A 21,363-nucleotide genomic window follows, 5' to 3' on the forward strand; every position below is an offset into this window, starting at 1 on the left:
CTAACCCACTTCCCAGCCTCATACTGCCCTCAACAGATCTGCTCCGCTGTAGGTCTTGTTTGTTGTGCCAGGAAAGCATCTCTCTGCTCTGCTTGAGAGGACCTTCATGTTAAATGGCTCTGTGGATCATAAATACCCTACACGTTTATTTTTATCCTGAAATGTATCTTAGAATGTATTGTCCTCATCACTCAAAGCCTTTTAAGAGTCATCATGGCATTCCAACCCTCAACAAGCACTGTAAAATGCAAATAACTAGCATCATCAAACTTAGTACCCAATAGCAAGGGTACAAAGCTGAGGGCAATTCTTGATATAAAATTAGTCCAGTAGATAATTAAGCCAGATTGCTACATACTGTCACCGAATTCTGAGAGCATGACTTCATGATTCTGCATTAAATAACCCAGAAGTGGTAAATTGGAACATGTAGAGCTGTATCCAACATGTGCTCATTTGCAGGTTCCAGTAAGAAATGTGCATTCATAGAAGAAAGGGATCTGCCTCCACCAACAGGTACTTCCCAGTGCTACCACCATGGCAAAGACAAGAAGATCCAGTCCGCAGTGCTTAGAGATTCCAACTATCTCATCTGCCCTAATGGTGACTTTATAATACTGGTCTCAAAATGGGAAACGCACAAATTTCTGTTTGACAACAACAGTTATCCAATGGAGTAAGGACAAGGCTTCAAATCCCATCTTAACTGCAGCACAGCCAAGAGCTGAACATACATCTACAGAGATAAAATACCAGCATGTAAACAAGCTGTGATGGCTTTATTCTTGAAATCCAACACGGCAGTCTAATAAGGCAGTCACACATCCTTAATTACACTGGCTCCAAAACAAGTTTAGCTATCATTTAGGCAATTCCAAAAACATGGCAATTGCAAAATAATGTATAACTCAACCATAACTGCTTATCGTGAGTAATGTACACTGCATGCTATTTTCAGATGATAGCAAAGTAGAGAGGGGTAGCACTCTGATTTGGCAAAGGTTTCTAATGACTATCTTTTGTTAACCCCAGAAAGGAGAGAGAGAAACAGCCATCATCATCATCACCACCACCACTACCACTCATCTATTTCTGTCATCCCAGAGCTAAAGGGAACATAAGGGATACTTACCCTGATAAAACGAGTTACAAAATAGTCTTCCCCAGAGGATACAGGCAAGCTTATATAAGCAGCAGTGAAACTGGGCAACTTTCCAGAAAATTTATCCAACTGCCTGCAGTCTCCCATTTCAAGGTAGCTGGAAAAGCTAACTGCTGAATAAAGTAATTTGATCCACATCCCATCATTTTAATAAAGACTAAAAAAGAACAGACACCTATTAGTGTTTGCTAATTTTTATTTCCTAAAACACTGAAATGTAAAACATCTTCCTCCCTTCACCTGCCTTCATTGTCTCTTTTAGTTTAAGATACTCAAAAGCATTTCCAGCACTGAAACAAAAAGAAATACATGTTTATGGACAGAAGCTATCTGAGTGTTTAAAAAAAAAAAAAAGTAAAAAAAAATTTTATGAAAGCACTATAAATTTCTAAGTGGAATCTTCTTGTCCCTTTCTATTGCCCTCTATCTCTCTCTTTCAATTCCATTTCTTGAAGTATACTGGGATCACATGGTGGCAGTCACATGAGCCAACTTCACAGCCTTTTCTGACCTCTTAAGAGAAAATTTAGACTGGACGGATCTATCTAGAAGGGAACAGCTGAAGAAAACAGGTCACTGTTTGCAACATCTTTATTTTTATTACACATTTTTATCTTCATGTCTCATTTTTCAGCTGATTCTGTCTGAACTCCAGAAGAAGTAGAAGAAAAGTCTATAACCTGAAGGGACACAAAGCCAGGAAACAGATTTTCAGTGAGATCATGTCATACCTCTTCATGGCTTATGTTTACTCTAGTTAACAGCCACCTAATTTCAAGGACTCTTTACATTTTGAAGAATTGCCTGTGGCTAAGTTTTGAATGCTCTCCCTTTCAACTACAGCTTGATAGCCTGCAACATAATGCACACTGCCCTCTGCAACTCCTCCAGCAGAACCTAGGAAAAGCAATTTCACTGTTCTCTTTATTGCTGAACAAAATATAAGCCCAACATAATAAAGGGTTTTACTTAGACTCCTCTAATTTTCTCATTGTTTAGGTATGTTCCACATTAAAATGTGTTCAGCCCTGCAGCACAGGGGACTTTCACTACCAGACTACCAAGGATTTGGTTTCCACAGCAGCCAAGACTCCTGGAAATCCAGAAGCATCTGTACAAGGCAATACTGCATGCAGCCAGACCACGGCTGACACCTTGCAGATACAAGGGATGCCCATGACATCTCCGCTGAGCCCATGCACAGGGAAATCCCACTTGCACAGAGGCCTGGCCAGTAAGTCTGACTTCTCTGGGATGTCAAAAAGCCAGCAGAAAATGCTGTGCCCACATCCCGAACTGTTCTTTTGTTGGGCTGAAGTTCTGTCTTCACCTCCCAAAGAAGTGAAGAGCCTACACCTCTCAGAGGGCAAGCAAAATCCAGTACAGTATGTCTGTGCAAATGCAAACGAAGAAACAGCAGCCCAAATTGTGTTCACACACTCAAACAAAAAACTCTGCTGCTCTTACTTCATGGCTAAGATTTGTTTCTAAAGGTAATATTTTTCCCCCATAATTAAGGAGTCTGAAACAATATTTTTCTCAGATTCACCTATTAATAAAATTAAGTTTTTCTCTATCAATTATTCCGTATCTACTTGTAAGATCTTACATTCCTGCAGTTAAAGTACTGGTCCCATGAACAACTATGACTTCTGTCTAACAACACTAAAATACTGATTTTTTGACAGGTTCTAAGTCCAACATGACAAGCAAAAAATTCACCTGAAATCTGCTTAAATGAGAGCACCACAGAGGAGCACAGAGCTTGCTCTTTCCCTTTTTCTTTCTTTCTCTATTTTCTTTTTTTTTTCTTTCCTTCTTTCACTCTTTAAATACCTGGTGGAATTTTCAATATCTTTGCTCAAGGTTCTTATTCACTTATAGACATAATTATTATTTTTTTTAGGAGTAGGCTTATTTTTAGCATCTGTTTGAGCCTAGAAGATAAATGTAGCAATAATTACAGTCCCTTAAAATATTTTATTACTTGAGATATTTTGGTATCATTCATACTAAGGTTATTTCACAGAGGAAAAAAAATAATTTCTTGGTGCCAAAGAAAATGTATGCAAGGCTTTAATTCTTGATTTAAGTTTGATGACTGAAGAAAAAGTTCTTTGGGAATTTAAACAGCAGAATGAATCTACCTCCCCCTATCTTCTGAACAATCAAAAGAAAGCGTTCAAAGCTGAGAACAAGACTTTTATAATTATTTCCACTCTTTCATATGCAACATTAACCTCCACCATATAAGCAAAGAAAATGGTGTCTTGGAACAGATATTTTAAGCTCAGGGTGACTGTCAAAAGAAGATGCTGATGGCACCTTGAATTGAAAATACAAAATAAAACCAACTATTTATATTCTTCTTTGACCAATGCTTAGAAAACTTGGCACTGACTTAGACTGAGATGAATGTTGGAAATTAAGTTGGTAGAAATCCCCTGAGCGATTCCAGATCCATGCTTTTTTTTGGCAGGGACACTGTGATCCTGTACCTATCGCCATGTTTGAAAAGTACCAATGTCCATTCACTCAAACTCTTCAGCCAAATATCTCTGAAGAATAATTCATCATATACACCTTCAGAAAAGAGGCTTAAAATAATGTTCAGAAAGCAGCATACAAGTCTGCCATTTCTCTAAGCAAAATTGTGCTGTTTTCAATTTTGCTGAAAAAAATGTGAGAGGTGTGGTTCTTTGTGAAGGCCCTGAAAATGCCTGTAAAAACCAGCAGATTTTATAGCACTTTGTGACTGAATATTTAAATATCAATTAAAATAAAGGATTCCCATGCTCTTCCCATGGAATTCAATGGCAGTTGACTTCAAGACAGAGGTCAAGTCTGTATCTCATCAAATCTCTGAAACCTGGAGTAGCTCAAACTACAAGGAGTGATTCTATTACAACTGAATGGCAACTAAGACATCATTATTTTCCCCCTTCTTTCTGATCATACAGAAGAGCCTTCAAATAGAACATTTGTAAAAGTAAGCATATTTCTAGGATGAGGTCCTGAGATAGCTTCATGAGAAGTTATCTCAAGTTTCAGAGATGTGATAATTCAGTGATCAAGGGTGCTGGGAGCCCAGACATCTTACTGAAGGGGACCAACTGAAAGACAATGGCTTGAGTAAGGACTGGAAAGAGACACCTAAGACTGAATATTTAAAGCCTGGACTAGTTAAAGTTGCTAAAAATCTTTTCAGTATTTCAGGGAGTTGTGGACTTTGGCCTAAAATGGAATAAAGCTCCATCTTACCACTAAAGAACAATATGAAATTACAACTACAAACACAACTTACAGACACCTTTTATGGGGTTAATTTTGTCTCATCTCTGTCTCCGTGTGGATCCTGCAAATCATACTCCGTGTTTTGAGTGCAGACCCCAGAAAGGGATGGATTTCCCTGACCTGCAGGGAGCTCAGAGCAGCCCCATGAACCCTGAGGGGTTCAGAAAGCTCAGGCTCCTCACCAGGGCAACCACCTGTAACTCACAGAAGCTTGAACTACCAGCAAGTTAAGCAAAACACCTGAGGTGGGGAGAGAATACCAAACTTCCCTCTGACCTCTGGCAGATGCAATCCCCAGCACAGAGAGATCCTGGCTGTGAAAAGCTGAGGATTCCCAAACACTTCCAATGGGACAAGCTCTAGAGTTGAGAGAGAAACACAACACACAGTGCAGCCATCTCCTGAGTGAGCCCACTCTGCATCACTATGCTGTGCAGTAAGGCTTAAGGGCTCATCACAGATGCTGAGCACCCCAGGGAACCGCCACCAACCGGCAGGGTCTAGCCTTCACCCTCCTCCTCTCCAGCAGAAATACAAATTCAAAAATAAAAGCAGGAAGACAGTTTATGAGGAGCATTTTATCTGAGTTAAAGTTGGAACGGGATGTAAACTCCCACGGGACATCTAGGTTTACACACTTCAGATGAAACCATAAATTGAATATTAAACACACATTTTTATCAAATCATATTCCTCCCAGAGAAGGCTGAGGACTGGCTGTTTATTTTTTTAATCGGTTTCACTATGTTTACAAGTGGTAGGAAAGCTGGTTATATCAGCCACTCCATCTTTTTAGCTCTATTCGAATGACTTTGATTTTGTTTTTCTAACACTGCTAAGAAAACTATAATGCAAAAAAAGAAATAAAATCTATAATCTGTGAAAAAGCACTCTGAAATCCATCAACCAAGTTGTATCCATAATTGCTTCCCTGGCTTATCAAAAAAAGGCTCATTTGCATTATCTGTTATCTTTAGATACCCATCCTGGTCTATAAACAGAGTTATCAATCCCGTTCAGAGGCCAGTCCACAAATTGAAGTTTTCTGTAGAGGGAATTAGCTATAAACAAGCCCGAGGCAATTTTCTTTGACAGCCAATGGTAAACCATAGGAAGTAACTTCAATAGTGATTTACAGTTCTTCTCTGGTTTCCATCCAACTTTTCCTTCTTGTGCTTCTGTTCCATCCAAAAAGGAATTTTTCAGATGTTCTAATTTCCCATTCAAGATGCAATCAATGCCAAGTCTAGGTGTGTCTAATCCAATTTTTACGGTATGTTCATGGGCCAGCACCAGAGAAAAAGAACTCTCTTTTTATTTTCTTTCAATTGCCTCTGCTGCAATCACAAGACTTGTCATCTCCTGGTGTGAAATGCACAACAGCAAAAGAGAGAGTGAAGGAGATTTGAGAGAGAGAGAAAGAGAGAGAGAGAGAGAGAGAGAGAGAGAATACCAACCTACTAAAAAGAAAGGGGGAAAGAGATACACAAGAATAACACTGACATTTTTTAATGACCCTACATACTGAAAACTTGCATTTAACAGAATAATTAATTAATTCCAGCTTCTTAAAGTCTGTGTGGAGTTTTTAAGTCCTCATTCAAATCACAATATACCATTAGAAGCAGGATATTTAGGAATAGACTCCAGCTTTGAACCACCCATCCTCCTCATCTATACCACAGTGAAGTCAGATTCAAGTCCTGTAAGGCTTGCTCATGCACACCACTCTTCTGTAGACGAATAAACCCCATTGTCCAGCCTCCCACACCACTGAGAGTCAGAGAACTGCTAGTCTTTTACAAATGAAAGATCTTTTCTCTTAGCAGCTTAACATACATTTTGGCTAGCCCTGACCTTCTGAAAGAAACGTGAATATTTAAAATATTTATTTTTCAATCTCTAATTAAAAAATATCTGTAAGCCACTGACATGCACAGTGGATCTTAACGTGCACCACAGGCATGGAAAAGAAGTAACAAGCAGGGGCATGATTCCTCTCTGGGTAAACTACAGCAAATGAAAGTAAAGCAGCCAAAAACCCAATGTGAGAGACACCTATATGGATTTAAATCTGTGAGAGAAGCTGCAGAAGAACAGAGAAGAATTACACCCAGAAGTTTAGCAATTAATAAATAGTCCCTGTGTCAACACAGACCAATAAAAACTGTTTCCTTTTATATTAAAGGAAAATATATTTATATCTCTGACTACAGAGCCCGCACACTTTCCTCTTCTTTTTCTCTATATATGCATTTACCTGTGGGACATACATGTGTGTGTATATATATACACACATGCACGGGTTATTTTTCCCGACTGAAAGCTACCCTAATGGGTAGGCACTAATGGATTTGAAGCGATAAGGTAAAGGCAGACATGCAAAATGCTCCAGAACTTCTGTTCCTAATCAATCATCAGAGATCAGTGACATCATTCAAGCCTTTGATCAGAGCTCCCCTTTCAAGCTTAAAAAGAGGGATAGATTGACCCACACCAGTGGAGGGACTGAAGAAACACCTAGGATACAATTCACAGTGAAATATGAGAAGTCACTGGCATCCCTCTTCAGAAAAACTATCCCTTCCCACCTTCCTTAAGGAATACAGCGTACATTCCAGAGCAACCAAGCACAAACAATAGATTTATCTCTTTCCCCAATAATTAGAAAACAGCCACAGAAAAAACACATCACAAAATCCTTTCAGATTTTATTTTTTAAGCCTGCACATACATTTCATCCTGAGCAGGCAGTTTATTATATTGCTTGCATTTAAAAATCTCCTCAAGTCCATTAATTAGGAAAAAAAGGAAAAGAAAAAGGTAAAAAGGAAAGGGGAAAAAAGAAAAAAACAACCTTATTTTTCCAGAATGTCTGAGCAGCTTTAAGAACTAAAGGCTGACATCCATTTTTAGAGAAGAAACAACTTTCAGGAGAACCAGCATCATGGCAAGCATTCAATAAATTTAGCACCAGCCTTTGTCCACATCAGGGCATTCAGAGAGTTTGGATCACTAATCCCACTTCAGCTAAAATTGAGCTCCATTGTTTCTCCTTTCATCTGAGTTTCCATGGCACTTACTAAGACTTAAGTGTTATTTACTTAGTGCAGTTTGTTAAAAACAACAACAACAAAAAAAAATAAGTCTTAACATGAGCATCAGATTTGTTTTACTTTCAATAACCTCAAGGCACAGTCAACATTTTACAGTCTCGGAGATTTCTTCCATGTAAAAAATCTTCAAGAAAAGCAAAGTTGAAAACAGACCTAAAAACATTCACTTCATTGTTTTGGTTTGGTTTCTTCCCCCATCTGTATTTTTAAAAATCTAATTGAGCTTCCTGAACTGCAGCAAAAATGTAGTTTATTATCTCCCTCATCAGGTGATCAATGATTTCATTAATAAGACAGATAACAAAACTGTCATATCATCGACACAGTTATGAAAGATGATCCTGGCTTCTTGCTCCATTTTCCAAGGTCTGGGATTCTCTGTGGCAGCTCTGAGTCCATTCAATATTTTCCACAGACAGAGAAAAGTGAAAATCCATTTTGAAACCAATTTCAATTAGGATCCAGAAGCTGTTATCACAGGTGTCGCAGAATGGGCCCATAAGTGGAAATGTCGCCTATCCATTCTGAAATGAAACCTTATCAGGGGCTACGAAGATGGCTGAGGACAGCCTATCTGTAAATTACTTTTCGTCCTGTGTTAACTCAACCCTAGTTCTGTCATATGGAATTCTTTCCAGCCCCTCGTAATAATCTAATGACTAACTAGGCGCTGTACCAAAACGGCTTTTATTCTGCTCGGACTTCCCCTGCTGAACGAACAGGGCTGCAAATGCAAATAACCGGAGGCAGCCAGGCGAGCCGGCGTATTTAGTAATATCATTTAAAGCTCTCATAGTTTATTACAGGGAAGTAACGGGCTTGCATTCTGAAGCCTGTCTCCACCCATTGCATTCCTGGTGATTTTTCAATTGCAAACTCCAAGGCCCAGTTATTTCATTAATTCAGCACCCAAGTAGTGAGGCTTTTCTCTCACATCTTTCAGTCTCCTTTTAGCAAATTATCCCATGACGGAGGATTTATTCAGTCAAAGACCTCGGACTTTGAGAGGCAACAAAAGAATCAAGAGACTTTCTGGTCCACCTGCCTGGCGAATGATGAGGCAGGGTAAAGCCTCCCCTAGAGAAACCAATCAAACCATTGTGTGGCACAGTCAGACCTTTTCAACTGTCAAGCCAGGAGAGCAGGAAAAGAGATGAAAGAACTCAGGATGAAGCTACCATTTACAGAACCATGTGGGAATGGTCTCCGAAGATTTAATAATTGGGATGGAACTCAACTTTCTGAAAACTAAAAGAAAGGGGGGGGGAAAAAAGAGAAAGAAAAGAGAGAGAAGAAAAAGGAGAGAGAAGAAAAAGGAGAGAAAGAAGGAGAGAAAAGTGAGAGACCAGGAGGAGGGCAAAACACTGCTGGTCAGCCCCAGAAGCAACACATAAAACACTCTGTTGTTATGTATGAACCCCTACACTGGGGAAGATGAGAAAAGCAAGCACACGACAGGGGCACAGAGAGACAGCATGGTCTACAATACTAACTTCAGTTTCAGCAATTTGTCATCCCATCTTAGGAAAAACTGCATCATTACAAACCTGTTCTATTTAACAGAACAAAGAAAATACCCTTAGTTTGGAACATCTGTGTGCATTTTCAAGCCATTGTATGCATGGGACTTAAGTTTCCACTTGGCTGCATGTGGAACATGCAGGAGAAGTTGTACTAAATGAATGGAAAACAGCATATTTTAAGTAGCTGGCATGTGCAAAGAATGTGCTCCTGTATAGCAAGACGCCAGCTGACTGCAGGCAGAAGATGAGGACCTGCTTTTTGATAATCTGACACTTAATGCCTTATAAGCCAAATTTTAAAATCATCTGCACAAAAACCAGCATTTCCTGGGTACTTCTCTCTTTCAAAGTGCCTCTGCACACTTGAAATATGCATTCATCAGTAGGTCCAGATCACATTTACAAGCAAGTCTTTTTTCTGAATTGCCAGCCTTATGAACAAAAATAGAATCGGCAAATTAAATTGTGACCGTTTGCAGTATACATCAAAGACTTTTAATGGGAAATAAGATAGTAACACAGTACTAAAAATCCGTCTCATTCCCTTTTAGTTCGATGGCAAAAGAATGCATCTCCCTCCCCTTCCACTCTCACCCCAAAATAATGAGATATGGTTTGGAAAGAATACAGACAATGTAGTTTTAATATGGCACCTTCTTTACATAATCACAGACTGTACCCTTAGCTCACTTCTCCCACTTACTGGCATATGTGTTTAGTAATAATTTCTATGTAAGCAGAAGCTGAAGTTTTGATTCCTCTGCAAAAGAAGAAAAAAAAGAAAGCGGGGGGGGGAGTAAATAGAAACATACAGAGCAGGGCTATAATCAAATTCAACACTGATTCCTGATTATTTCCTTTTAACTGGAAACAGATATGAAATAGAAAACATCTAGAAGAGAAAAGATGAATGCCATTTGAAAACCTGTTAAGTAATTTAATTACTTCAACTGCCTTAATTTACACAGTTCAGATCGTAAAGCCAAATACTGTGCCTGCCAGAAGGATTGCCTAGCTTTAAGTCAATTAGAAGGATTTTTTAAAATTCTTTTTTATATACTTTAAGAAGATGATCTGCTCTGCATAGCTCCTTCACTTGCAGATTCTCTTTTTTGGGACTGAGGATCCAGAAGTTTTCTACCTTAATTTTTAAGTGCCCTTCCAATCCTCCCAAGCAGCCTGGTAGCCATTTGTTTGTTGACACCCATTTCCAGCAGCTGGGAGGAAGATGCCATCACTTGGAGCAGCAGTGCTGCTTCCATACAGCCTCCCCACTTCGGTGGCATGGGCTGGAACAGCAATACAAGGTCTTTAGGAGGCCTGTTCTCTTTTAGGGTACCTTCCCCTGAGACCAGCACTTGATAGCAGTGAGTGAGCCTTTTTTTGGAAGGCTAACATTATCACTGAAGTTTCAGCTGCCAGCAGCCTTTTTCCTTCTAAAAATCAAACCTCTTGGTTGCTCCCTCCTCACCAGTACTGTGGGCTGTAATGGGTGAATTTTTTGAGTTCTAACTGACACTAGACTCCTGCAAAGCACAAGATACAGAGCATGGTACCATCACCATACTGCAGAGACACAGCAAACCCTTTTATTATTATCATTTCTGTGTCAAAACCCAGGTACAATTTTAATATGGTTGTTTGGGTGTTTTAGTGTTGAGTCTTTTTTTTTGTTTTTCAGGAAAAAAAACTCCCCAGTGTATAATTTCCTAAATTTAACTTCCACCTTGAACAGGTGGCAAGCTTCTGCTGCTAACTAATGTTTTCTCCTGATTCCACCCCATGTTATCCAGCAGGATGATAAGTCATTACTTACTGATTACAGTGATTGCAGGGATAAGCCACTCAATCATCTCTTTCTGGAACTTGCAAAGGGATACAGGAGGATTGACATTTAATATCCCTTATGCTATTAACCACTGCAGGGAGGGGAGAGAAGGGGGGAAAAAACGAGGGAAATCTCAGCAGAATTAATGAAGCAATGCTGTATTGCTCTTGCACATCACTGGATTTACAGGGGGGTAAGTGTAGGGACGGCTCACTGAGGAACAACACTAGAAAATAGTATCAGGCAGAATGAGTTATTACAGTCAACAATAAGCCATAACTTGATGACTGAAATTTTATTAGTAAGCATAAAGGACCATGGGTGCATTACTCCAAAAGAGCATGTATTTAATTAGCTACTCACATCAGATTACAATACACCAAGACATGCACTCCCCACTTAATTACAACCTCCAATACTTTCACTTCCAATACTTCCAAGCATCAGGGGAGCCTATTCTCCCCTAGGAAAAGTACCTTCTTTTAAGTTTATCCTCTTACAACCTGGCCGCAAATATTAGAACAGAAGGGTACAAAGAAATCTTACAAGTTCAGGTCTTTGCCTTTGCTTTTTTGGGCACATGTGGCCATTCTACCCTTAACTTTCATGCTGCTCTATACAACTTGTAAATAGGAATTACTTGCAGAATTTGACATGCTGAAAAACAAATTAATCAGAAAAACATGTACACTGAAGTCATCATTTCCAGCATCTAACACTACAGGATGTTGTTTCCTCCTTGACCTGAAAATGAGAAGTGAAGAGGGCCACTCCATCCCCTTTAATTTCAGGGGAAGAGGATGGCATCTCCTGATCGTTTTGTAGAATCAGATCTCATATAATCAATTCAGGACTCAATTTAGAAGTCACTAAAATAGTACAGGCAATGTTTCTTGATAGCTAACAACCTCTTTTGAACCCTGACCTCTCAACAGGATCCTAAGGACATCAATCCAACAAGGGGGCCAAGAATGGGTATTATGATTAACACCTATTTTATGGTGAGGCTTGAAAGCAAGCAGCAGGACAAGCAACCAACTGAAAGTTTAAACAGGAAATGTGATTCTTACGGGGTTGCAGACTGCCAAATACTTCCTTCAATCAATCCTGCAAGTACTAGGAAGAAGGAAAAAAAAAAAGACATAGATGAAGCTGGCTCTTCTTCTGAAAGAATCAAAGTGGACACATGAACTTCCTCTCATTTATTCATCTTGGTTTTAAGTTACATCATCATTAAGATAATAATTTCTGCTTTCTATCACTTTAAAGTATGTTCTCAATAACTATTTGATTCTGATAAAGGTAGTCAAGTCCACAACCTACATACGTTTATAATTAGCTTTTTTTTAAAGCAGAGTAATAGGTTAATAAGAAATATCAGATTACACTGGAACAAGCTCATTGGGTCAAAAACTAGACAAAACAGATCAAACTGAAAATAAGTGCTTGCCTGTCAGACACTGAAGCAGTTCCTATACAATAACTGCATTGTTTTAATGCAACATTAAAAACATCAATTTTGAGCCAAAATGTCCAAAAGAGGAAAGCATTCAAGTCACCAACAAAATTCACAAGCCAAACAGTAAATAAATCAGGTTTGAATACAGCATCACAATTTCCTAATGTTATCCAAGCAATGCTGTGAAGTGCAGCCTTGCCTTGTACAAGTATCAGCTCAGTCCTTATAGAAATTCCCTCTATTTTTTTGAAATGAAGGCAAAAAAATAATTATATCTATGGTACAGATTAAGTGGAAAAAACAAATGGCATTGAGCTGAGGACTATGTTAAATTAGCATGGGGTTTTTGGTCAATGCCTCTTAGGAAGTACCCTAACAATAAATCCAATTCACTGACAAAACAGAACACAGAGTTAAAGCAGCCAGCCTGGTAAGGCATTGAAGCCACTGCCTAATTGTAAGCATGCAAATACCAACATTATTAGGGCAAATAGAACTAGTCCCGTGGCTAAAGCAAGGCATTTGCCTAGGTTCACCAGACTGGAGTTCATTACTTTATTGCAATGCTTGGGAAGGCTGGCGAATCCCGGTGCCAGGGCAGCAGGAGGGCACTGCACCAGCGCAGGCAGCACAGCTGCACAGGCAGGGCACAGCAGTGAGCAGCTTTCTGCTCCAGCACTGCAGCACTCAGACTGACATATGGACTTGGCGTGCTGCTGCTGTCAGACAGCTCGTCCGTCAGGCTGCGAGGCACAAGGGCTGAGGAGCAGGCGTGAGGCACAGGGAGCAGTGCCTGAGCATGCTGCCGAGGAGCAGCATGGAGGAGCAGTCAAGAACAAGCCTTCACACAGGCATTCATCACAATTCAGCAGGACAAGTCACTGTGCAGACTCCTGCAACATTTCCAGCATTCACCTGATGATTTCTTTCTAATCCTGGAATTACTTGAAATTACAGGAGGTACTGTATTATCCAACAGAGGTCTAGCAAGGCAGGTTTTGTGACCTGCAACACCAGACAAAGGCTCTCCAACAGGAGCTCAGAACTAAGGTTAATGAGTTTATCAATGGATACCACCCAAAAGAAAGACATTCTTTCCACAACTTGATAGAAACTGGTGTGTGCATGCAGCAGCCTTCAGATTGACCTAAATCCACACTGACATGGTAAGGAACAGGGTCTTGGTGCTTTGTTTCCAGAAAAGTGGCACGAACGTGCAGGTGAGAAGACAAGACCTGATAATACAGCCCCATGTTAGTGAGGTGGTCCAGGGCACTAGCCTCTACTCCAGTGTAATACAAGTGGCACAGTCATGACATAAATGCAATTTATTTGTTGTTGTTATTACCTTGCCAAAGCAGATCAGCCTGAGGTTATCAACTCCCACCACACACAAAACTAAGCTTACTTTATACCGCAGCTCAAACCTTTTATTGATACAACCTTTTGTGAATTAACATCTCCAGTAGCAGTTTTCTTTAGCAGTTTTTGTCCCCCTGGATATTAGCCTAGCAGTAAATATAGGAGTCAAATGAAGGATGAAAAAGAACAATTTGCAAAGGAATGTATCCTAGTAAACTGCATGCAGTTTGGTTGAGACACACAAAATGAAACACAAAGAAGAAAAAAATCAAAAGCTTGCAAAAATGAATTCAAAACAAAGCAAGAGTGGTCCCTCTGGGAATTAAAGTGCACCAAAGATTTTCCTTAGTTATTACAAATTATTATTATTTTTTTTTTAATCACATGTATTTTAAAAGAAATTTTAATTTGCTCCAGTAGATGTTTTGTCCTGGAGCAAATTTTAATGGCTTCATTATAAACCCCTATATTTAGGAGTTTATAATGGAAATGCTGGCAGGTCCATATCTAACACATTGCAAGCATCTCAGCAATACAGAGTTTGCAGTCAGGTGAGTGCAGCAGAAATCTTTATGGTACTAAGCTAATGACAGGAACTCAGCAGAAGTGGCTAAGGTGAACTGTGGCCCATGCCTGCTCACTGTTTGAGACTAAGTGGAGCTGCTATCTTCCAAAAGGCAGCCCTTAGTCTGAGCCCCAGAACTTGTACTGTGTTGTTCAGGTTAACATGTGAGCTACCCTCCCAGCTCACCTTTCCCACTTTCTTTCCCTTGCACCTAGATTTACACCAGATTCTTCAATATATAGTCTGCACACCATATGATTTAAAACTTTTCCACACTCAATATAATAGCCATATTAACATAGATCATGCTCCCGGTTGTGTCACTCCTTTCTGGGAGCTGTTGAAATAATGGCATTTTCTTTGTTTCCTCATGACTGTAAGCTTTGCATAAAGGCCATAACTAGCAGCTTTCCATCTGTTTATGATCCAAGTTCTGACTCCTTCAGAAGACAGCAGAGCTACTAAGAAAATACTGGTCTGTACATCACATCTCAGACAGGTATCACTTACATACATTACCCTGCAAACTTTGTTAATTCATGAGTAGTCCAGAAGGACAGAAGCACTGATATTAGACATGATTATGAGGTGACATTGGTAAGATAGGCAGATGTTGCTCTGCAATGACATCAGTCTTCTGAGAAGAATAGCAGGGATCATTCTGTCCTTTTGTTATTTTTAAGGGTACCTTACCTTGTTTAACAGAGCATTCAAATGCAAATCACAACATTTAACATTACCGCAGCTCTTTGCAAAAAAAAGAGGCACTGAATCGACAAAAGCTGGTGTTTTGTAGGAGTGGTGTCTTATAGCAACTGATGATGTTCCTGTAGTAATACTCATTCCAGCATTAAAGAACAAAAGATGCAAATGCATGCAAGCTCCAGCTTTCATGCAAATTGTCCCTGTAACCAAAATTCATTATCATGACAATCACATCTGCAAGAAGCAAAACTTCTGAAACACTGCAAGAGTAAAACTTAACATCTAAGTTCCTAAAGTTTTAGTACTAGTATTTGTTTTGATACATGCTCCATGAAGTCTCTAGACTAAGAGGAAATTTTTCATATCAAAGAAAGAATCTAATTTTTTATCCCTTTGAAGCCCAACTCTGTATCTCTTGAAACTCGTTTGCTCTGTTATGCATGAAGGTAGATTAGAAACCCAAACCTTGGAGATCCTGGTATCTTCCTTAAATACAAAGACCCACTGAAAACAAAGTTAACTGTCATTGTCTTAAGAAAACGAAGTCTTGGGCCCCAGGAGCGTACTACCTTAGCATCTCCTTCCATTAGCAGGAGATAATTCCAGTGACACAACTTTGTAGTCATTCACTAGACTTTAAGTCTTTCCAGCTCTTGGGAGTTTGATGCCCCTGCCATGCAGTAATACTCCACACAGGAGAAGCATGTAGTTAAGAACTAATACTACCATTAAAGAAAGAAAATTACTTGACCACGGGGTAGATCAGTGTCAGAATTAGGCAAAACCATCTTGCAAGCTTTCATTTTAGCCCTCTAAATGTTTACCAATAATATTCAAGCTACCCCAAACAGTCAGAGATGAACGTTTGCGTACAAACCCCTGACACATCAAAGAATATGCATATGTGTTTAACAGTCATCTGTTTGAAAAGTTGGGCCAATGTGGAAAATCCTATTATCGATTAAAAAAAATACAATGGGGACCCCTTCAGCTAATGCGAACCACTGTAATTCTATTGACAGCAACGGATCTGCACTGACTTAACCAGCTGAGGATCTAATTTCATATGCCTTAGAAAACTGATGCAACTTTTTCCATAGCTGCTCAGGAGTTTTATACTCTCATGGGGATCAATTCCATCTAGTATGCAAGCAGGTGTTGAGTTTGCTTTGAATCTGAAGTCCAGTCACACAGAAGGATACTGGGACATGTGCCATCTAATTTTTACTGACCCACGGAGATTCCCCTCTAGTATGGCTGTAGGATTCATGTATTTTCTGCAGTAGTCTAGTGGGAGATACCTGTTTCTTTGAGAAAGCAGAAACCTTTATTCAAGATATCAAAGTGAGAACCTGACCTGGACCACAAGCCCAGATGAGTGAGCATGATGGAAGCAGAAAGTGTGAACAGAAAATGTTTTGCCAGAAATACACCAGGACTACAAAACATACAGAAAGGCATGTTCTGCTTTTCACCATTACCAGACTGATTTGTAAAAAAACAACAGTTAATCTGCAACTATCCAAAATCCACTCCGCCCACACCATTTCAAGCAATTTTCTTTCCTAATGCAACAGGAGTTCTGCATTAGTGGGAATCAATATGCTCAGCCCTCTTAATCCAAACAATGAAAAGGTCTAGGGCTGGGATTAGCTCACACTCTTCAGAGGAGCAGGGTATATGTAAAATTGTCAACTGAGATATAATCTCTGGGGAGAATTAAGCAAACTACTCCAGTTTTGCAAATCTACAAGCTGTACATTCACAACTTTGAAATGAATCCACCAGAGGATACACACTTAGCTTGATGTTTTGTTCCAGGCATTAAGGAACTTTGGGGAGGTGGGACAGCCCTTTGTGAGAAGGAAGTCTATTTGTAGAAGAAGAGAAAAAAAAAACCCTTTGACACTAATTTTGACAGACCTACTTCTGTCTCTATAGTAATAACTAATTACCTAACTACTGTAAGAGATTTCAGTGACCAAATGCAAAGCACTTGCAGGCCCTGCCAGGCTAATCAAGACAATTTCCAAAATGCCAGAAACAGGAACTTCCTATAATAAATAACTTAGCACATTTACATCTCAAATTAGAACATCTGGAAGAAAGAGACTATGCCTGATGCCAAAACAGGCCTTATTGTATCCTACCACTTTCCACCACCACCACCCCTCCCCCATTCATTTTCTTTAGCCTTTTTGTAGAACAAACACTGATCCAGGTGCAAATGCTCAATTCACAAGGAATGCAGTGAACATAAAATTTCTGTAGGTTTGGCTGCTAGTAAATCCCTGCTGTTACTCACCATTGGAAGTTGTGCTGGAGGCAACAGCTTTCTCACTGACATCTGTTCGACTGGAGCATTTCACGATGGAATTCTCCACTTTTTTCTTCTCAGTTGTGGTAGAGCTATGGGACTGCGCCTCCATGATGACTTCTCATTACTTCAGCTCTCCTTGCACTAATACCTGAATGAAACAAGAGAGTCATAAACTTTAAAGACTGTTTGAAAGCTCTGCCCAAATCTTCTCACCCCTCTCACCTGAAGAAGAGCCTGGAGCACAACTGAATTAGCAGTTCACAGTTCTGTAAGCTCATCAAATCATGTTTGCATGCATGAATTCCTAAGGAATTTAAAGAAATACTAACACCAAAAATAAGCATGTTTGCCTTTAAAGAGAATCAGCATCACAAACCACTATGCTGTTTGATGGGTAAGTCCACTTTTTTAAATTTGGAAAGGTTTTAATGGATCCAGGGGGAAAAAAGGCCAGTATTTTTCTCTTATGCCCAGAGCACTTTGGAACAAGGCAAAAGAAAAAAAAAAAATCAAGACAGACATTCATGTTGACTCTAGAAGCCAAATATTTAAATTTCAACATTCATGGTGTTGGAACACACTGCAGCGGGAATTATCCTGTCTATCTCTACACCTTGTTACTCATGTAAACATCTCTCACTTTGTTTGTTCAGAAATCTAATTCAAACAAAATTGCATTGGTGAAACACCCCGAAAAACCACAGGGAAAGACAAATATTATTGCTGGTGGCAGATAATGAGATCACTTTCTTTTGCATGTAAACGCTGGAAATAGAAAGCTCTGTAGAGATGTGTATCTGGTTATTTTGCCTTTCCTGGATGTTCTCAGTGTCATCTCCAGTGATATATTCATTTTATACCGCACAAATCTTTTCTCCTTATTCTCAGATATTTTATATTACTGATGGAAACCCGAGAAGCCCAGAAACTTCCAAAAGGGTATTGGTGCTTGTGCAGCAGTGCAGGCACACCAAGCCCCAAGACTGCAGGGATCTTAGGCTGTGAAGGTCACAAACGTTTGTTTCCAAGTATTGGTCTGCAGCTTAACTTGATGCACACCTGCCTGTCCAAGTAAGCTTTACACAAATCATCAATATTCAGCACATATCATGCGTAAAACCAAATATCTTGGTACTTTGGTGGTTTGAACATGAATCTATGCAACAACAACAAAAAATAATAATAAATAGTTTTCTGCTATGAGCAACACTGCTTGTTAGTCAAATGGGTCTAAAATGGAAGGAAGTCACACTCTTCTAGGACACCATTTAAATAAAATTTTAAAAAAGCTTTAAAAAGCCACAAAGTAAAGCGTAATGAAGTGTAATTATATTAGCAACCTGCTTCCCCAATCTTTGACAGTCAAAAAAAATACAAAAAAACCCCTCCAAACCAAAAAAAAAAAGAAGAAACAACATCAAACCAAAAAAAAAAGGGCTGCAAAGCCAATTCATCACAAACACAGCTGTCTAGTAAACCTTCCCCTTCCCACCTTCCTAGTAGGAGTTCTTTTTAATAGTACAATAAAACACTCCAAAGCCTCATTGTTATACAGTAGGGATCAAAGTAGAGCCCAATCACTAAATGAATCATTATTTAGCTAGGCAGCACAGCCAAGGAACTGGGCTAGATATCAGAGACTCTCTGCCACTGACCTACTGTCTAAGCTTTGGCAAGGCATTTTTCTTTCCTTGAGTTTCTTGCTTGCTAAAAACAGGAATAACAAAGCTCAGCCTGCCATAGAAGAGGACTTCTATGACTACTCTCAAGATCTGTCTGTGAAAGTGCTATAAATATTATTGTGATCTGTGAAACAACTTCCTACCAGAATGCTAAGGGGAATGTCAGGTGTCTTCAAATAGGGAGTAGGAGAGATCTAACAATACTCAACTTGCAACAGCCCTGAGTTTTACCCAGCAATGGGTAAAAAAAAATCTCCTTGAGGAGACACCTCACATGAGCTTTGCAAACAGCACCATCCCAAATTTCTCATATGCTCATATGCTTCCTCCTTTTTTCCCTTTGCACACCTCATGCAAGGGCATCCCCAGTTTCATTAGTTAGCTTGAGTATCTTGCTTTTCAGTCTCTTGCATTAGTAGAGAGGGGGGAGGCTTGCACTACTGCCAAGCTGTTCACCCCACACTGAGAGGAACGTGTTTGTTTGCTCTATACAGCCCTGGCCACATGAACACCAAAACCTGCCTCTACCCAGCCTCCGACCACTGCATGAGTCCTTCAATGTACCCTCCTATCCTCTGACTAACCACCTTTGAGTTATTTAACATTAGCTCAAATTAATAACTTTCTATGCATCTCTGAAGGAACTAAAAAAGCTATACATCTTCAGCCGTGGTTATTTTTCTTCTGTTGCCTTCTAAGGGCCAACACTGCTATTGAGGCAGCATCCTGACTTACACCAAAGAGTATGACTTTGAAAAATTGGAAGAGGAAGCTGAAGAACTGGTCCCCCTTTTTGTTTGGTCCTTGGTTCACAAGTGTGTTTCTTTTGACTTAAAGTCATGAAAGGAAGCAATTATACTCCCTATTCAACTAGAAAGTAAGAAGCCACACACTCTGCCTCCACAAGGCCAGTGGAGTGGCATGAAACATTTGGGTAGAGGTCACAAAAATGATGACAGTTGTCTAAAGTGGTTCCACTGCCTCCTGCCACACAGATGTCTATGCAGGTATGTGCAAGGAGCCTTCACTTATCTCCACCTCCTCACTTATCTCCACCTCCTTCCCTGTCTCATCATGACAGGACAGGACCTCCATTACAAACTGATCCTACCACTTCTCAGAAAAGGAAGGTAATGAAGGTACTTCAAGGAGTTAAGATGGCCTTAATCTCATAAAAAGCATCTTTTGGTCATCTGCAATTCAAGAGCAACATGTGGCTGATTAGACTGACATCATCCATTCTCTTGGCTACTTTTTTCTTATCCCCAACACACTGCCAATGAGATTTTTCTGGTGCTTTGGGGTCATCTTCTTTACTGGAAGTAAGACTAGCAGACATAATTCCATTCTCTTCATCATTCTCTATCAGTTCTCTGTTTTATGCTACCTGGTGTGGACAACAGTGCAGAACAGAGGCCTAAAGCAGCACTTAAATTTTTTGGACAGAGAAAATTACAGAACTGGCCAAGAACTAATATAAACACCTGTTCTTGGTACCTATTCTGGTTCATGTCTATTTAGTTTACATTCAGAAGGCTGCTTTTATTCATGTCAGCATGGAAGAGGGAACACTGCTAGAGTGATTTTGTTACTCAGCTCTATACCCTGCACCACAAACCGATGGCCTGGGCATTGCAGGCCTTTCCTCCTGTGCCTTCTGTCCTCTGCTCCCAATCCACACACACGTGACACAGACACTCCAAGAATTCCGCAGATCCAGCCACCTCCAGTGACGTATCAACAGTGGTACACATGGTGGGGAAAGTACGGAAGGCCAGAAGAGAAGGCAGGACTAATAATTAGAGGGATGTGGCTTACTATGTTTTGCCAAGCATGCTCCTTAGGGAAGCAATCATCAGGAAATCAATACGGTGCCCCAAAAATCTTTTTTTTTTCATGAAGACTACCTTAGGAAGAAGTTGAAAACACAAGCCAGACACACATCTTCTAGAATAATTCTCGTTAATTTTGGCTGATTTTTATTTTCTCTCAGAAAATTGTACTGAAATACAGGAGCTTGCAGCTCACAAAAAAAAAAAAAAAGTCCAGATTATGTAAAGATTTCTTTCTGCTGGTTGCTAAGCCCCTATAAAACAGCATTCTAAAAATCACCCAGCCAGACATCCTCTCCACATTAAAATACAAAATGGCTTGTATTAGGGTGTACATATCTCTCTCCAGTGTGTGAGTCAGTTGACTTCCCTGTTCTGGCCTCCAGGCCTGAGACAATCTGCATCTATTCACAGCAAGGAGTTCCACTTTCAAAAAACCTGAAAGCTAATTTCATCAGCTATCCAGCATCTCCATGTCCATATGAATGGGCAAAGAAAATGCTATAGCAGTACAT

General features: G+C 39.8%; 1 protein-coding gene across 5 annotated transcripts in view; it reads right to left on the minus strand.

Moving 5' to 3' along the window:
- The window catches only part of GLI3 (GLI family zinc finger 3), a 209,192-nt gene that overhangs the window by 176,947 nt on the left and 10,882 nt on the right, over nt 1–21,363 (minus strand). For all 5 annotated transcript variants that reach the window (XM_048297423.1, XM_048297432.1, XM_048297441.1 and 2 more), the window contains one exon: nt 17,320–17,482. In XM_048297423.1, coding sequence (XP_048153380.1) covers nt 17,320–17,443 — 124 coding nt within the window. In that variant the 5' untranslated portion in view covers nt 17,444–17,482. The remainder of the gene's footprint in view (nt 1–17,319; nt 17,483–21,363) is intronic.

This window comes from Corvus hawaiiensis, chromosome 1 (assembly GCF_020740725.1).
Source record: "Corvus hawaiiensis isolate bCorHaw1 chromosome 1, bCorHaw1.pri.cur, whole genome shotgun sequence".
NCBI classification, from domain to species: domain Eukaryota; kingdom Metazoa; phylum Chordata; class Aves; order Passeriformes; family Corvidae; genus Corvus; species Corvus hawaiiensis.